Source organism: Labrus mixtus, chromosome 1 (genome assembly GCF_963584025.1).
Source record: "Labrus mixtus chromosome 1, fLabMix1.1, whole genome shotgun sequence".
Taxonomy (NCBI): Eukaryota; Metazoa; Chordata; class Actinopteri; order Labriformes; family Labridae; genus Labrus; species Labrus mixtus.
Window position 1 is genome coordinate 35048342 of NC_083612.1, and position 16967 is coordinate 35065308.

The 16967-nt window shown below is 41.0% G+C and overlaps 1 protein-coding gene across 1 annotated transcript in view; it reads left to right on the forward strand.

Annotated features, from left to right (window-relative positions):
- Window positions 1-542: 542 nt before the first annotated feature.
- Window positions 543-16967, forward strand: part of LOC132978950 (mucin-2-like) — a 32696-nt gene continuing 16271 nt past the window's right edge. Inside the window, exons 1-12 of the mRNA XM_061044344.1 lie at window positions 543-618; window positions 2894-3146; window positions 7567-7681; window positions 9687-9771; window positions 10200-10294; window positions 11106-11216; window positions 11264-11490; window positions 11580-11917; window positions 12916-13095; window positions 13207-13332; window positions 13461-13578; window positions 16326-16464. Coding sequence (XP_060900327.1) covers window positions 543-618; window positions 2894-3146; window positions 7567-7681; window positions 9687-9771; window positions 10200-10294; window positions 11106-11216; window positions 11264-11490; window positions 11580-11917; window positions 12916-13095; window positions 13207-13332; window positions 13461-13578; window positions 16326-16464 — 1863 coding nt within the window. The remainder of the gene's footprint in view (window positions 619-2893; window positions 3147-7566; window positions 7682-9686; window positions 9772-10199; window positions 10295-11105; window positions 11217-11263; window positions 11491-11579; window positions 11918-12915; window positions 13096-13206; window positions 13333-13460; window positions 13579-16325; window positions 16465-16967) is intronic.

Sequence of the window (16967 nt, forward strand, 5' to 3'; positions counted from 1 at the left end):
AGGGTGGTGGTTTGGGTCATATATTGAAAAAAAATAAAAAAATTAATGTGTGTGAACAGAAACCAGGTTCTGTTTGATTTTAAATCAATGACTGAAGGAATGCTTCATCAGAGCAAGTCATTTAATACCTCATAAACCCATCTTAATAAAACAATTTCTGACATACGCCGTCTTTAATGTGTTGTTCAGTACAGTGAAAAAAAATGTGTCACTTTACTGTTTGCTTGCTAAAGATGTGTGTATTGGTTATCAAATATAACTCATTAAATGCCTGAAGTGGGAACAAATTACTTGGTACACTAACATAGGTAATGAAAGGTTTGCTGAGAAAAAAAAAGATTATTTTCTGAACATCATTAGTTTTTAATTTATTGTGCAAATGTCACAGATCAATCACACTGTGGATTATTAGAGTAAGGGATGGATCAATGGCAGAACTGCCTCTTTTTCTGGCTCGGGTTTAGCTCCACCTTGGCCAGCAGGAGATAAAAGAAACATCTTCCAGGTGAGTCTTTCAAAGAGTGTCAGTCCTCAGGTTCAACATGAGGACAACAGAAAGCGGACTCACGTTATGGCTCATCTATTTGACGCTGCTCGGCTTCTGTCTCTCTGATGAAGGTGAGTGACTCCGGCTTCTCAGTACATGATGATTGAACATTAAACAAAGAGGAGGACTAGATGGTGATCTTCAACAGAAGTTTATGTTGGCGTGGGCTAGAGAAAACAAAAGTTCATATAAATTCTGATCTTTACTGTCTCATGAAAACTCAAATAGAAAATTGTTATATTATAATTTCAACCTACCTCAACTTAAATTTGAATTGAAAGTTGACCAGCAAATAATTTTTTTTTTTTTTTTTTTTTAATCATGGGTAGATTATTATCACGTTTTTTGTCCACACAAAGTTCTTATTTTATGAAAATGCCCACCACATTTTTTCTAGAACTTCAGGGGCAGGGGATGTCTTCAAATAGCTTCCATCGTCCAAACAGAAAATCTGCAAATACTTTTCATATATTGTTACGACATTTTAGAAGTAAAAACTCATGGCTAAAGGGGTTGGAACAAGCAAATGTTTAAAATGCTATTAAAGGAAGAATGTGCAACATTTTACACATAAATATGGCAAAATCAAGTATATCCTACGTAAATGGCTCCTTGAGTCATGACTGTTTACAATGCTTGAGCAGTCAAAGCCGATTTTGTTTGTAGCTTGTGATAAATTCTCTGTGCGAACTCGAGGGGAAGGCGGTTGGAGGTGTGTCGCAGGACGTGAACAGGGGCTTTTTAGTATGGCGGAGGTGCAGCCAAACAGCAGGGTTTTTTTTTTCATGCTGGTGCTCAAGGGCAACATCTACTGGATCAAAAAGTTGCGCATTCCTCCTTTAAAAAAAATGGCAATGACATACAATAAGGTACATAAATGTTGCATAGTTACTGGGGATTGAGGAAGAATGAGGAACTAGTTTACAATTCGTAAATGGGAAGATAGTAAGTCCTCATCACATTTTATAGAGTAGTTCATGATTACTTAACAGAGAGCAAATGCTAAATAAGGTACTCAAAATGTTGCATAGTTACTCAGGAATGGGAACTTATGCTGCATTCATGTGCTCCTGGGCTGGTCAAAGTTTCTGAGTTGGGAAGTCGTTTCTCCGACTTCAGTGTGCTCTCATGTGACCGACACCACATGAATGCAGGGTAACAATTAGTTAACAACTGACTCTTTGTTGACTCTCTGATTGGTGAGACAGCGGTCCACTCTCAAGGCAACCGTTGCTGGGATACTTCTGGTTAGACAAACTTTTGCCAGGGCCAAGTCTTTTGCCATGTTTAAAAGGCGTGCTTGGGGTGTAATCCAGGATTTTCTTTCCCGCATGGATCAGTAGCATTTAGCACAAAGTGATGCTGGTGTGATTGTCAAATTGTGCACAGAACTCTCAACTGCCTATTGAAGGCCCTGTTTCCAACATCTCTTAGAGGTGAGACAGCTAGCAGACACGGGAGGACAGCTAATATTAGCTGACACTAGCACAAGACATTGTCATATTTTAAAGGAAGAGTGTGCGATATTTTGAGTGAGAAGCGTGAGTCCCGCTGGCTGTATTATTGTTGGAGCCATGTTTACATCATGTTTACATGGATTGGACAACCTTGCGTATAAAGCTGTTTAAGTCAAGGACTAGAGAAAATAAAAATAACATTCTCACTGCTTATTTGGATGTCACGTAAGTGTTAAGATCAGGGTAATTCTGGGTCAATTTATGTGCAATGTGAAGCTATGGGCTAACTAAAGCTATGTGCTAACATCAGCCCGCTAACACAACAATGTAGGCCACTGGCAATTGTAGCTCAAGCAAAGGACAATTTTGTCCACCACTTGCGCTAAATGGTGTTTAATTATGATGCGTTCTAATAGAAAAGTCCTTTGAGCAAATGTGAGTGGAGAAGAGTTAGAGGTGTGTCGCTGGAGGAGAGTGGAGGCCTCAGAATAGCGGAGGTGTGGCAAGACAGCAGTTTGTTTTGTTTTCATGCTGGTGCTCAAGGGCGATATCTACTGGATCAAAAGGTTGCACAATTTCTTCCTTTAAAATATTTTAACAAGTTAATAAATAAGTGAGTAATGATAAGGTAATGATAAGGCCCTACTTCTTTCTCTATTAGGTAATTATTTACTCTAATTTGATGAGAAGTTACTCACTATATACCTAATAACTAACGGTTAACTGGTAGTTAGTTCCTTATTCATTCCCCAGTAACTATGCAAAATTTGTTTAAGTCATTGTAAAGTGTTACCAAAAAAATTACTTAAACAGTGAAATTAGAAATGATCTAATTCTGATAGAATAAGACCAAACTTCTGCTGCTGTTTATATGTTCTTCTTCATATAGATTATCACATCGATAACGTGTGCACAACTTGGGGAGACTATCGCTGGAAGACCTTTGATGGAGCATTCTTCAGGCTGCCATCCAACTGTAACCATGTCCTGGCCTCACAGTGTAAAGAATCCTATGAGACTTTCAACATTCAAATGAAACGCGAAACAGTCAACGGTTTCCCCGTCATCAGCAGCATAGACATGAAGCTGGATGGTGTTATTGTGAAGCTGTATAACAGCTCTGTGGCGGTCGATGGCAAAATGTAAGTTGGAAGGAATTTAACTGTTTTTTACAGACAACATCCACCCAAGTTCTGATGAGCCTCCGGAGCCCCCTGCCGTAACAGATGGCTGACATCACTCAGGCTTCGTGCATTCATAGTTACAGTCTATGGTACACACATACACAACATTTAACTTTTGTAAAGGAATGAAAGACTAGAGACAAGCGTCCACTTGTAGTTGGCGCCAAAAGACCTTGGAAGTCACATACACACAACCTGGTACAAATAACAAATGTGGTTCAAAAAGCTAATGTTTTATAATTTGTTATAATTTTTCAAATTCTTCAAAACAAGAGTTTTCTTTGGACATTCCAAAACTGGCAGGTCTAGACCATACTCTCCAATAGAATTTACAGAGACCCAACTCAACCTAATCCATGAAGCACAGACACTAAGTTTGATCAAAAATAAAAGTTTTAAGCCTACGTTTTAAAGCAGAGAGGGTGTTTGCCTCATAGACCCTGACTGGTAGATGATGTTGGTCATGATAACTGAAGGCTCTACCTCCCATACTTTAGAGACTGTAGATACCAAAAGCAGGCCTGCATTCTGAAATCATAATCTTTTAGAGGGTTAAGTCAGCACTATGAGATCTTTAAGATATGATGGTCGACAACGACGGACGAACTGCACCGCTGAAGGCACCCCTGCGTCCCTCTCCTATTCTGGAAACAGTGGGGGTTGATACCCATACCAACACCCAAAAGGCGAGAGCCCAGTGGATGCATTTAGCAAGGTGTTGTAAGCGCACTCTACCCAGGGAAGTTGGTCGCTCCAAGTGGTCGGGTTGGCAGAGACCAGACACCGGAGCGTAAACTCTAGTGTGTGATTATTACGCTCAGTCTGCCCATTGGTCTCCGGATGAAACTCTGATGACAGACTAGCAGAAGCGCCCAACTGAGAGCAGAAAGCCTTCCAAAAGCAGAAAGTGAACTGTGGCCCTTGGTCTGAAACAATGTCTTGGGGAAGTCCATGGCGGCAAAAGACATGCTGGACCACAAGCCGGTCACTTCATGGCTGAGGGAAGCTTAGGAAGGGGGATGAAGTGGGCTGCTTTTGAGAATTTGTCCACAACTACCAAAATGACTGTGGACCCTTTAGACAGGGGCAGCCCTGTAATAAAATCCATGGCCACATGAGACCATGACCCACTCGGGGAAGGCAGAGGCCAGAGAAGGCCAGAAGGGGGACGATTTGATGTTTTGTTTTGAGCACGAACGGTACATATTCCCGCACCTCCCTCTACATACAGGGCCACCAGTACCTCCTTTGAAGAAAGTCGAGAGTGCGCCGGACTCCCGGGTGGCTCATAAGATGGGAAGAGAGGTTAAAATCCTGTTTAAAAAAAACATCCCACCTAGCTTGGCGAGGGTTTAGGCTAGCCCTGGGCGATAAAACTATAGCGATAATTATCGCGATATAATTTCTCTCAATATAAATATTAAAAATGTTCGATAAAAGTTAGATAGATTTAAACCTGTATTTACACCACCCAACCACTGGGAAACGGGGGGCGCTAATGCGCATTGAACGCTAGTTGCCACCCGACATTAAAGAGAAGACGAAAAAGACGGCGAAAAGCCAATCATTCAGGATAGCGGTAGGCGGGCTTACAGACGACTGGAGCGGAATGAATACACAGCTGATATGAGCGATAGCGACACTTCAGAAAACGCTGATCCTACCGGCTCAAAGCAGGAGAAAACATTGTCGACAACAGGACAAGAAAGGCCGCACAACTTCTGGAATTTAGAGACATTTTGGCTATTTACAGTCCGGCAAAAAACTGAGTAACGTGCTCTGTTAACTGTGCCAAAGAGAAGTGCAGCTAAAACACACCAAAGAAAAGAAATCACCAAACGTCCCATACGAGTGTTAGTGTGGACCGTATTGTAAATAAATTTAACAGTCTATGGTGTGGACCTCAGCAAACACCTGGCCAGTAAGTGTGACTCCGCAGCAGCAAACATATATCAATATCAATATCAGCGTTTCCAGCTCAGTGCACTGAGCTTATGATGGTGAACTGTTCCTGTTTAATTATAGTTTGTCATGCTCTGACAATAAAGTATAATTATACCATAATTAACAATCTGGTTTCTTCAACTTTCACTCAGGAGCAAAAATCAGCTTTAAAAAAAAAATCACATCATAATTTCTCTCAGCTGGCAAGAGACGCCGTGAGAAGAAAGCACAAGGGTGTAGCTTTTGGTTCTTGGGAGAACGCTGGGATAAAACTGCCCCAACTCCCACGTCAGAGGCATCGACCTCGACAGCAAAGGGTAGGGAGGGGTCTGGGTGAATGAGGACTGGCGCTGTGGTAAATCTCCTCTTCAGGTCAATAAAAGCCTTGTCAGCCTGAGGGGACCAACGGAACCGTGAGGAATTATCCTTCGCCAATGCCGAAAAAGGGCTACAATCGAGCTGATAAATCAACGATGAAAATTTGCGAAACCCATAAAATGCTGAAACCTGTTTGAGTTGAGGCCAATCTAATACTACCTTGACCTTGCTGGGGTCCATTCTCACACTACCCTGCGACACAATATACCCAAGGAACTTACAGTGGAGGCATGGAACACACACTTCTCTGCCATGACATAGACCTGGTTCTGCAAAAGTCTCTGCAGTACCATTTTGACATGGGACACATGCTCCTCCTTGGACCTCGAAAAAATTTGGATATCATCAAGGTACACAAAAAGCTCAAGCATGTCCCTAAGAATGCCTTTCACGAATGCTTGGAAGACGGCAGGAGCGTTAGAAAGCCCAAAGGGCATGACAAGATATTCATAGTGGCCCCTTGGGGTGTTGGATGCCGTCTTCCACTCATTACCATCTTGAATGCGCACCAGATTGTATGCATTTCTTAGATCCAATTTTGTAACGGTGACGTAGATGTGTGAATGAAACCTGCAATGGCACAATCGTAGGGCCTATGGGGGGGAGGACAGACGCCTTCTGTTTACTGAACACTTCACCAAGTTCAGTATTCTCTACAGGGACCCCACCAGGTAGGGGGAACCCTTTAGATACTGGAGTAGTCGAACTAGAAGGGGTGAAGGACCCAGGAGCCCTAGTAGTCAAGGGATTTCAGGGGTTCAAGTGCAAAGGTCAACAGGAGAGGGGGGAACAAGAGGTGCTTCCATCATGGAACCAAGAGACTGAGGAGTCAAGGAGCTTGTGCTCAAGACACAAAGGACTGAGTTTAACCAGGCGAGATTCCGCCAAGTGAGATGCACACTCCCGACCCCAACTTAACACCTTCCCCGCCTTCCAATCTATATGGGGATTGTGTTCCACAAAAGTAGTGGCAAGTTGGGTGTATCAATAAGAAAAAACAATCTACACATGATTGCCAATGCGAGCCAAAAGCTGGCCAGTGACCCTTTTAACCTTCTCCAAAGGTTGTCCATTCACAGCTGAGCTTGCAAGAGGACAAAGACATGGGCAGTTAAGTTTTTGGGCTAGGGTCGAGTCAGTAAAACTACCAGCTGCCCCCGTATCAACAAATGTTGGTAGGTTGAAGAGGTCATGACCTCTGGATAATTCAAAGAGAAGGAAGGTGTGGTTGTTGGCGTCCCAGGGGAAATTATTCAGACTTGGCAGAGCCTCCCCAAGTTCTGACAAGTCTACTTGTTTCCCTGACTCTCTCATACGCTTTTCTCTCTCAGCCTGAGAGAGCCTTGTCGCCCTATTTGCATGGGTCCCTCGGATATAAGTCTTACTCATTTTTTGTCTCTCCTACAGTGGCCATTACAATTATATGTCGTCATGATGTCATTTAGCAACTTTTAGACCAGCCAAAAGCTACTTTCCTTACTGAGGAGTTGGCAACACTGGAGCCGCAGCACGAATGCAAAGGAGTTGCAACATGATTGCAAAAGAGCCACAACATGAATGCAAAGGAGTCGCAACACGAATGCAAACGGGTCGCAAAGCTCTTTTAAGTTATATTTCAGCAAAAAGTTGATGTGCATTAGGCTACGTGAGTTAATCAAAAGTATCTTAGCATTAACAAAACATATTTTGCCCCCCATGTGTTGATGATTACAACGTCAAATCGGCAATCATTTTGTGCTTCCGAGTTGTTCCAAATTGAGCAGGCGTTCATCTGCACTTTACAACTTGGAAACTCGTTTTTCCAATGTGTCCGACACCACATTAATACACCAATACACTTGCTGCGCATTAGCCTACTTATCAGTTACCCTGCTTTTCCTGATTAGCTGCTAGCCTCTGCATTGTTCTAGTGCCCCTCTGCTACATGCAGGAATCATACATTTAGTTCAAGTCAATTGCAGAAAAACTGTTTTTTGATGTATCTAACTGGATTATGACTCCCTGTGTCTGCTGCTGTCTGTCTCATTTTGTTACACTAAATCTCTGTGTCCTACAGGGTTCCTCTGCCGTTTTCCAAATTCGGCGTTTCTGTCAGAAGAGTCCAATCAAGTATCTTTGTTAACCTAAAGAAGGAGATCAAAGTGATCTGGAACCTGGGGGACTCCGTGGATGTATGAAACACACCCTCACATGCACACATGTTTGGAGTTCAGTTGTATGACAAACAATTTATCAGATTTATAAATGTGACTTTTGTTAAAAACCTTATAGGATATGATTCTGCAACTGCATAAGTCTATTCTTGTAAATCATTAGAGGCATACAAAGAAAATAACCCAGTCTCTGGGCAGAAAATATAAATTTGTATATATATCATGGGCATTTACTGATATATGTACAATATATACATATATATGGGCATAAAGTGTTCTTTGTGCTTTAAGAGTGTTCCTGAAATAATACAACAATATATTTTATGTTTGCTTTGGAAACAAGATTGTTGGGGTTGTATCAAGTCAACTTTGGTTATATTCTTTAATAATTATTTCTAATTATTAATAATATAAATAAGATATCATTAAACTGTGTTTAATCTCGTTTGGGGCACCACCCTGTACTCAGGGAAATATAACCAAAATATCACTCAAATCAGTCTCAAATTAGTTATTTAATTACTAATATTATTAATAATTAATAACTATATTCAATAAATTGAAGGCGTGAATCTGTACACAAAACCTTCGCACCCAGCTTATATCACAATGCAAATACACCAGTAATCACAAACAACCGCTCTCTTAAAATTATAACAGAATTTATTTAAACAAAGCAACATCAATCCAAAATCAATGAACTTAATCAAACAAATAACTATCATAAACTAATCTAAGCAACAGACATTATCAAGCAAGGCTTGATGTGTGTGTGTGTGTGTGTGTGTGTGTGTGTGTGTGTGTGTGGATGAAAGAGAGATAGAGAAGGGGAAGAGGGGGGATTGCTTCGTCCCACGTGGTCGCCCTTCCGATGGCACACACCTAACAAAGACCTAATGTGGCCTTAATGTCTAAAAGAGACCGAGTTCGGCCCTACACGATCTGCGAGCCGCAAGTGTACAGATCTTTGTGTGTGTGTGTGTGTGTGTGTGTGTGTGTGTGTGTGTGTGTGTGTGTGTGTGTGTGTGTGTGTGTTAGCCAAAGAGGAAGAAAAGAGGATAAAAGAGGAGCGTAGAGGTGGAGAGAAATGCGTGCCTGAAGAGGCCGGATCACAGTCTGAATCCTGCGCCACAACTCGGAGTAATTCCCTTCATTCACAGAAACAAACCAATGGCCGAATTCAAGTTAATACGGCTTACACTGGCCTTTCTGATCAGAAGAGTAATCCCCAGTTATAACGATGTTACGCTAAACACATATAGGACGCAGCGGTCCGAAACGGGAACAACAAGAGTTTTAAACAGGTAAAACTCAGGACGCGGAGGTCCAACAAAGAGAAAAATTACAGTTTTTGCATCAATCAAACAATTGTTAAAAACACTCTCTAAAGCTAATTCTGCCCAGACCTAATTAAGCCTCACTTGTGAATCGCTTTGCCTGCGATCGGTGAAGGAAAAAGGAGTCCGGCGATAAAACAGATCTTTTGTCTGTCCTGGTGCAGAGGCGTCTGATGGCGGCGAGGGTCCCTTACGGCAAGAGCGGCTTCGTTGGTTCTCCGTCGAGGGGAAAGATGTCCGTTGATGTCCTTTCGTTGCAGGACGGTATAAGACCGTTATCTTTCTGATAATCTGTTATAGCCTAACACTCTCCGAGAAACTGAGATGCGTTCACTGGACAATCCGAGCTCGGAATTTGGAACACTGCCGGCCGCGGATTACCTGCGCGCCAAAATTTAAAACAAAGGAAGATTGTTGCAGGAAACAGGAGGTGAGCTTGTGTCTCTGAACAGTACAGTACAACACTAGCAGGAGCAAAAGCGCCAACGTTGGAGTCCTACACTTCAATCTTGATATGACAATCGTCTCTTAATTTGCAGACCAAACAACAGTTTATGCATCAGCTGAACAAAGCTGAGTCCAATCCCCCTCTAGCTCATTTATTATTATTATAAATATGTTGAAATCTTTAGATTTTGCTGATAAGTACCACTACAAGCTACTGTCTGTTTGGGCTGTGTTCACAGATCAACATGGATGACAAGTACATGAACCAGACATGTGGACTCTGTGGAAACTTTGATGGCGAAGACAATGATCTCATGGAAGATGGTATGGTCCTGTTCAGCACTTTGGAGAGATAATACACTTTACATTAGAGAAGTACAGGTACACACAGTGATACTCTTCACTGTGAGGGGTAGTCTGTAATCATACTCAACCTGCAAACCATCTCCTGAAGGGGATTTCTGGATTATTCATATTGACCCCATGTTTTACAATCATGAGACCAATAAATGCAATGTACTATACATCAATATAAAGTGCTTCTTTATTGCCACTAACAAGTTTAGTTTAGTATTTTTAATGTCTGAAAACGGGAAGAATCTCTAACAAGATATATACCCTATTTTTTAAATACAAGTACTACTACTAATAATACTAATTTATAAAGCCCTTTAAATCAAAGCGCTGTACATGGCTTATAAAAAACAGTTTCATTACCACATATTTGTGTGATTGACTTCTCTGTCCTGTAGGGGCTGAAGTATCTGTGACAGACTATGCCGAGGCCTTCAAAGAAGGGAACTGTGAGGAGCCTGAGGAGACCATCGTCCATAAATGTGGGGATACGGTCAGTCTACACTCATCTTCTTCTTTGTCATCATATACATCAAAATAATCCTCCTCATTCTCATCACTGATCTTTTACTCAAGAGATCATTGAGATGCAAACCCACATTCAAAATCAACTTAAAAGCAGGAAGAAAGAAATAAAAGAAAAAGGAGCATAGAAAAAAGGATACTGCGATCAGAATAATTAAGATTCATTTTAAACTTCCGATCAGTGTGATAGCTAAGGGTGTTTGATAGATTAGAGGATGGATAAAAAAATAGAATACATTAGTGAATAAACCACAACAAACCAGCATTGACTGGGACCGCGCACCTCTGTGCATGTTGAGGTACATTGTAGAAGTGGGGTGCACATGAATATACAAAATATTAATTTATTTGACAATAAATCTATTAGTTGGAAAAAAGAAGAAGGCCAAAAAGAAGAATGTTTTTAGTCCTATTTGTGGAATTTAACTCAATTGCCACGATAGTCAGTCAGACACCAAACAAAGTTGTTACTGAGCACTATGCACACAGCTTTCAGTAAGATTACTAATTGCCAATATTGTCTTAGAATTAGCTCACATCTTATTTAGTGGGAACAATTAGTTTCGCCAGGACCAATCAATTTTTTTGTGTTATTTTCCTTTGCCTAAATAAAATAGACAAAACGGTGTCCTCCCAGCTTACAGCAGTGTAACAGAAAAAAACTTTTACATTTGTAAGTTAAATTAATTTAAAAAACAAAACAAAAAAACGTACCCTAACCCTCATAAGAATGTTTAAAAAAAAGTAAGACCATGAAGTTTACACAAAGTGCACAGCAGGCTCTGCTGCACCCTGACACCACAGCCTGGATCTTTAACGACCTCACGGGCCGGCCGCAGTACGTCAGAGTGGACGGCTGTGTCTCTGAGGTGGTGACGGGCAACACTGGGGTACCTCAAGGAACTGTTCTGGTGCCTTTTCTCTTCACACTTTTCAGTCAGACTTCAGGTATAACTCTGATTCCTGCTGCCTCCAAAAGTTTTCCGACGACTCCTCCATCTTAGGGTGCATCACTGATGACGAGAAGGAGGAGTACAGAGGACTGTTAGAGAGCTTCATCACATGGTGCAACAGCAACCACCTGAAGCTCAACATCAGCAAAACAAAGGAGTCGGTAGTGGACTACCGGAAGGAAGAAGCCCCCTGCCCTTGTCATCATGCAGGGTGAGGAGATGGAGAGGGTGGAATCATACAAGTACCTTGGGGTCCACATAAACAATAAACTGGACTGGTCTCAATGACGCCATCTTCAGGAAGGGACAGAGCAGGATGTTCTTCCTGAGGAGACTCAGATCGTTCAGTGTCTGCAGCAGACTCCTGAAGACTTTCTACCAGTCTGTGGTGGCCAGCACACTCTTCTTTGCTGTGGTGTGCTGGTGGGGCGGCATCAAGACTGGTGAAGCAAGCAGGCTGAACAAGCTGGTGAAGAAGGCACGCTCTGTGGTGGGACTGGAACAAGACAGCTTGGAGGCTGTGGCTGAGAGGAGAATGAAAGACAGAATCATTGCCATCTTGGATAACTCCCCTCACCCTCTCCATGACGAGCTGTGGCAGATGAGCAGTTCCTTTAGCCAACGCCTCATCCCCCCAGGTGCAAAACGGAATGCTTCAGGTGATCCTTTGTGACCACCGCCATCAGGCTGTATAACAGCAGTGGGACATACAGTCTGTCGTAACAAGAACAATACCCCCATCATGCCAGATCACTTTGTTAATATTATTTATGCTTGATGTATACTGTTGTTGCAGGTTTGACAAAGTTTTAATTTGGGGTGCCAGTCAGAGTCAAGTCTGACAAATAAAAATTAAATGCAAACAAAAAATAGTAAACCTGCACAAAATATGACATAATCAAGAGCCACAAAACAGCAAGGCAATTTCAATAAAATATATTTTCACTATTTATACCAACCACACTGCAAACAAAATGAATGTGTGCAATGTGTGTGCGCGTTTCACAATCTCTGTTTGTAAGTAAAGTTCAGTCCCTTCCGGCAAAAGTCCGCTCCGGTATACCCACAACCCACAGTTCAGTCCATTTCAGTTCAATGTTCAAACTACAAAACAAAAACGCCACTCTGGGTTTTACCACGGGCCTCGAAAACAAATAAGGAAACAAACTCCAAAGAAAACCTCTTTTCTTTTATTATATTATATTATTATATCATATTAAATCATTATTACATTATTATATATTATTATTATTCTATTCTATACATTGCACTGTAGTATATAACAGAATATTGTATTTTATTGCACTATATTATATATACTATATATATTATTTTTATATTTCTTATAACTGCACTGTGATTATTATACTGTCATATCATATTGCTGCTTACATAACTTTGATCACACAAGTCACTTTAAATCATCACTGGTCACTTTAACTTGCCATTCACTACACATCTAATCTATTCTATATGAAACACTACTCAGCTCAGGCTCTTCTGCACCAGAATGTAGTGTGATACAAGTTGATTTTAAAACTTCACATACTTACAGAACCCTGAACAGGATTTTTACAACACATTAGTTTGTTTTTTGTCTTTCAGAGTTTTTGTGAGGCACTCTTCTCCCTTGAAGAATTCAAAAGCTGCGAAAAGCTTTTGGATACTCAAGCCTTCATTGAAATCTGTGCGGCTGATATGTGCTACTCTGACAACAACACGGACCCAATGCTCTGCAAAACAATCTCAGAGTACTCCAGACAGTGTGTCCATGCAGGCGGCGAGCCCAAACAATGGAGGACTGAGTCCTTTTGCCGTAAGAGTGCTTACCTCTAACATGACTGGGATGGATGGATGTACTCACTAATCAGTTGCAGTGTTTTTTTGCCCCATCTTAAGCACCACAGTAAAGCTTTTGTCTCCCCAGATGTGTCGTGTCCATACAACATGGAGTTTAAGGAATGTGGCAGTTCATGTCCTGACACCTGCTCCACACCTCAGGCCAGCAGTTTATGTGAAAACCATTGCCATGATGGATGCGGCTGCCCTAAAGGTATACACACACAATGAACACTTCAGTAACAAGCTCATATTGTATGCATGCATGTGCATCTTGTTCATGTCCTATATACATACATAAAACATCACAGTAAGGATAATTATGTCTCCTTCCGTCCTCAGGAACAATCTTTGATGACATCGGGAACAGTGGCTGTGTTGCAGTGGATCAGTGTCCATGTGTGCACAATAACCAGGTCTACATGTCGGGAGAGTCCTACTTCCACAGCTGCAGATCCTGGTAAGGCTGGACACCTTTATCAAGCCGTCAAAAACAAGATCATTTTAAATCAAATCAGACTAAGTGCTGAACAATTATCCCAGTGAGCCTGGTGTGAGTCCAAACCCGACCCTTTGTTGCACATCACTCCAGCCCTCTTTCTTCAGCTCAGCTGTCTAATGAAGGCAAACATGGCCGACAAACTAATAACTTAAAAAAGAAGCTTTGTGATACAGGACGTTTGTTACTCCATCAAATGTTCAATCACTTATTCATCTCTTTGTGTTCCAGTTTAAATCATATAACCCTAACCCTAACCCTTATCACAACCTCAACTTTTTTTTCCCCTAATCCCCACATTTCTTCCCTGTCACTGTTACTCTCTCTGATACTCTCTTTAAACTCACTTTAAAGTGAACCAAACCAAACCAAGCATATGCCATGATGTCATTCGGAAAAGGTGACTGCACCTTTTGGAAACTTTAAATATGTCTTATCCATCGATAGTTCAAATGCAGACTCAACAAAATTAATCTGGTTATATCCAGTTTTTTTCCCCCGGAGAGCTTGCCTCTCCCTAACCTGACAAGAATCACTCCCCATATCATTGTTTTCAATGATGGTGTATATCATTCAGCCTGTGAGCTGTGCTTAAACACATTTTATGATAACTGCTTGCTTTTCACAAAGAGCAGATCATTTATTTGATATGTTTTTAAACCACGACACTATCTGCATTTTCACACAAAACTTTTATCCTGAATGTTTTTTAATGAGTGAAGTCCCATGACAAGCTTTTTAGCCTTTTCTTCCCATTTAAACTTTCTTTTCAAAAAGAACAAGCATCAAACTTGAAAAATTAAGCCAATATGGCAGCGCAAAAAAAACTGCAGTTCCTCGAGTGTCAACTTGAGGCTGGCAGAAAAAAAAACCCTGAAGTCACATACACACTCATTCTAAAATGTCCAATTTGACAACAGTAATAAACATGTTTGCAGCGGGTGCAATAAGAGAATTCAATCTGAATCACTAACTTCTTTATCAGCACACACCGTATGGGAGTATACATTTTTTCAGCGACCGCCATCAAATGGCTCTAAAGGTCAGCTTCAGAAACCGATGGGTGACATAACATACTTGTTATGTTTTTTAAAGTCTATAACAAAAGTAGCCATTAATCACATAGGCTGATAATACAAGTGTTACAGGCGATATTTATTCTTGTGCGGTCTCGTTCTCTCTCCCTCTGTGTGCAGTTCTTTTTTTTTTGCACCTGTGTGTCAATCAAGCACCTGTTTTTAATGCAAAAGCTCATCCCCCTGAAAACTTTAAAACAACAAAATCACATCTGTATAGACCGATTCCTGCAGCCGGTTTATATTACTGCGGTGGCATCTCAGAGTCAGCTGCTGCCCGTTTACTGCGACAGCCGCTTTCATAGTTAGATTAATAAAACCTTAGATAGCTGCTGATGAGGGAACCTTAATCAGGAAATATTAATATTATTTAGATTTCAGATATTAGACATCTTTTACAATAACGACCTGATTTCATTAGAAGAAATAAAGATAAATCAACCAGTGGACACACAGGCCTAATATATGATGACATGCTGTTTCATATAACATCATTATGTTCGTTAGCTTCATTAATCTACTGCTGCATTTAATCCTCATGGACTAGTTTTATGGTGAAATACATTTCTGTAGATCATTCATATAGCATGTTTGTTTTGCTAAAGCAGCTGGTCTGTAATGATTACATGATTACAACATACTCGCTAATAGAAGAAAGTTATATAGCCTACAAGATCATTTCATTAATCTCTTAGTGATGGTCGACTAAAACCCATCTGCAGATCACTCAGAGAGGTCAAAAACTACTTATAGGGGCGCTGGTGGCACAGTGGTAAGAGCGTGCGCCCCATGTATGGAGGCTGTAGTCCTGATAAGTCCATCAATAAAAATTGATTGATTGAAAAATAAATCTTAAAAAAAAAAATCCTTATAATTATAATATTCTTCCCTCGATCTACCTCTGAAGAATATCTTCGTCCTCTGCATGGACAGTGAATATGTCTGCTCTCAGCTGTGTGTGTAGGTTCTTCCTGAAGTCCTTTACGTTATTGTAAAAGGTAAAGTAATGTATGCAATTATTTTAAAAGTAGACAAATCCTCCCTTTTTGGGACAACTCTCATTCAAACCTGTGACTGTAGAAGGGAAATGCCACCGCAGTAATGGTGGCTTGTCAACTGAATCGGTCTATAGATTTGTCAAACAGCCTGTTGAGTTAAGAGTGATTAATATGCACATTTTAATGATGTGTGTTGAGCACGTGCCTTTTTATTCTTTCTGTCTAGAATCCTTATGATATCTATTTAACCATGAAATTGTAATAGTATGTAGTGTTTGGCCTTGGTTCTGGTACATGTTGGTAGTGTATGATGAATCCAAATGGCTTATTAAATTATAGCTCTTTTTTTTTTGTTGGAATTGTCACAATCACACTCAGATTCCACTGTCTCAGGTCTGCTTGAAACACGTCTATATAAAAGTTGTGCTATGGATGGATGCATTTGAAATCCAACCTAATCTTCCTAATAAACTTTCTTCCATCCAACACACAGAATCAGGAGTCATTTACTAAAACATGTGTGTGTATGTGTGTGTGTGTGTGTGTGTGTGTGTGTGTGTGTGTGTGTGTGTGTGTGTGTGTGTGTGTGTGTGTGTGTGTGTGTGTGTGTGTGTGTGTGTGCTTGTTCTGACAGCATGTGTAAGTACGGTCGTTGGAAGTGCACTGAGGATCAGTGTCCAGGAACCTGCTCTGTGATTGGAGGATCTCACATCAACACCTTTGATGGAAAACCCTACACGTTCCACGGCGACTGCTCCTACACTCTTGTCAAGGTAGTACACATCATACATCATATACAAACCTGCTAGTGTAGCCTATACATCCCTCAGACACCATGTGTACCACTGCATGAGCTGTGTCTATCAGTGCTGATGATGACGCACATGGCATGATGCAGTGTTGTTATCATAGACTAAAGCCTTGTTCACACAAAAAACTCCTGAAGGGTGAGAAAGTCAGAGTGAGCTGATGTGAGAACGCAGCAGGATATTATCAGGAGAATTCACCTCAGTCGAGTGGGAGGGGGTGGGGATGCTTATTCTATGCAAACCTGTGCACAAACATAGACTGTATGCATCGATCTCCATGCATGGAGTTGAACTGCTGCATTAAGTTTTCTGTTTTTGTATGCTCTTTTGTTGATATTGAGATCTGTCGACCTACACATAGCATTGATTTAAGTGCAGATATTCTCATTACAGCATTGTAAAGGTGACTCTGTTGCGTTGTCCGCCAATTCTGCATTGTTCTTTTACGTCACGTCTTGCCTCAGAAG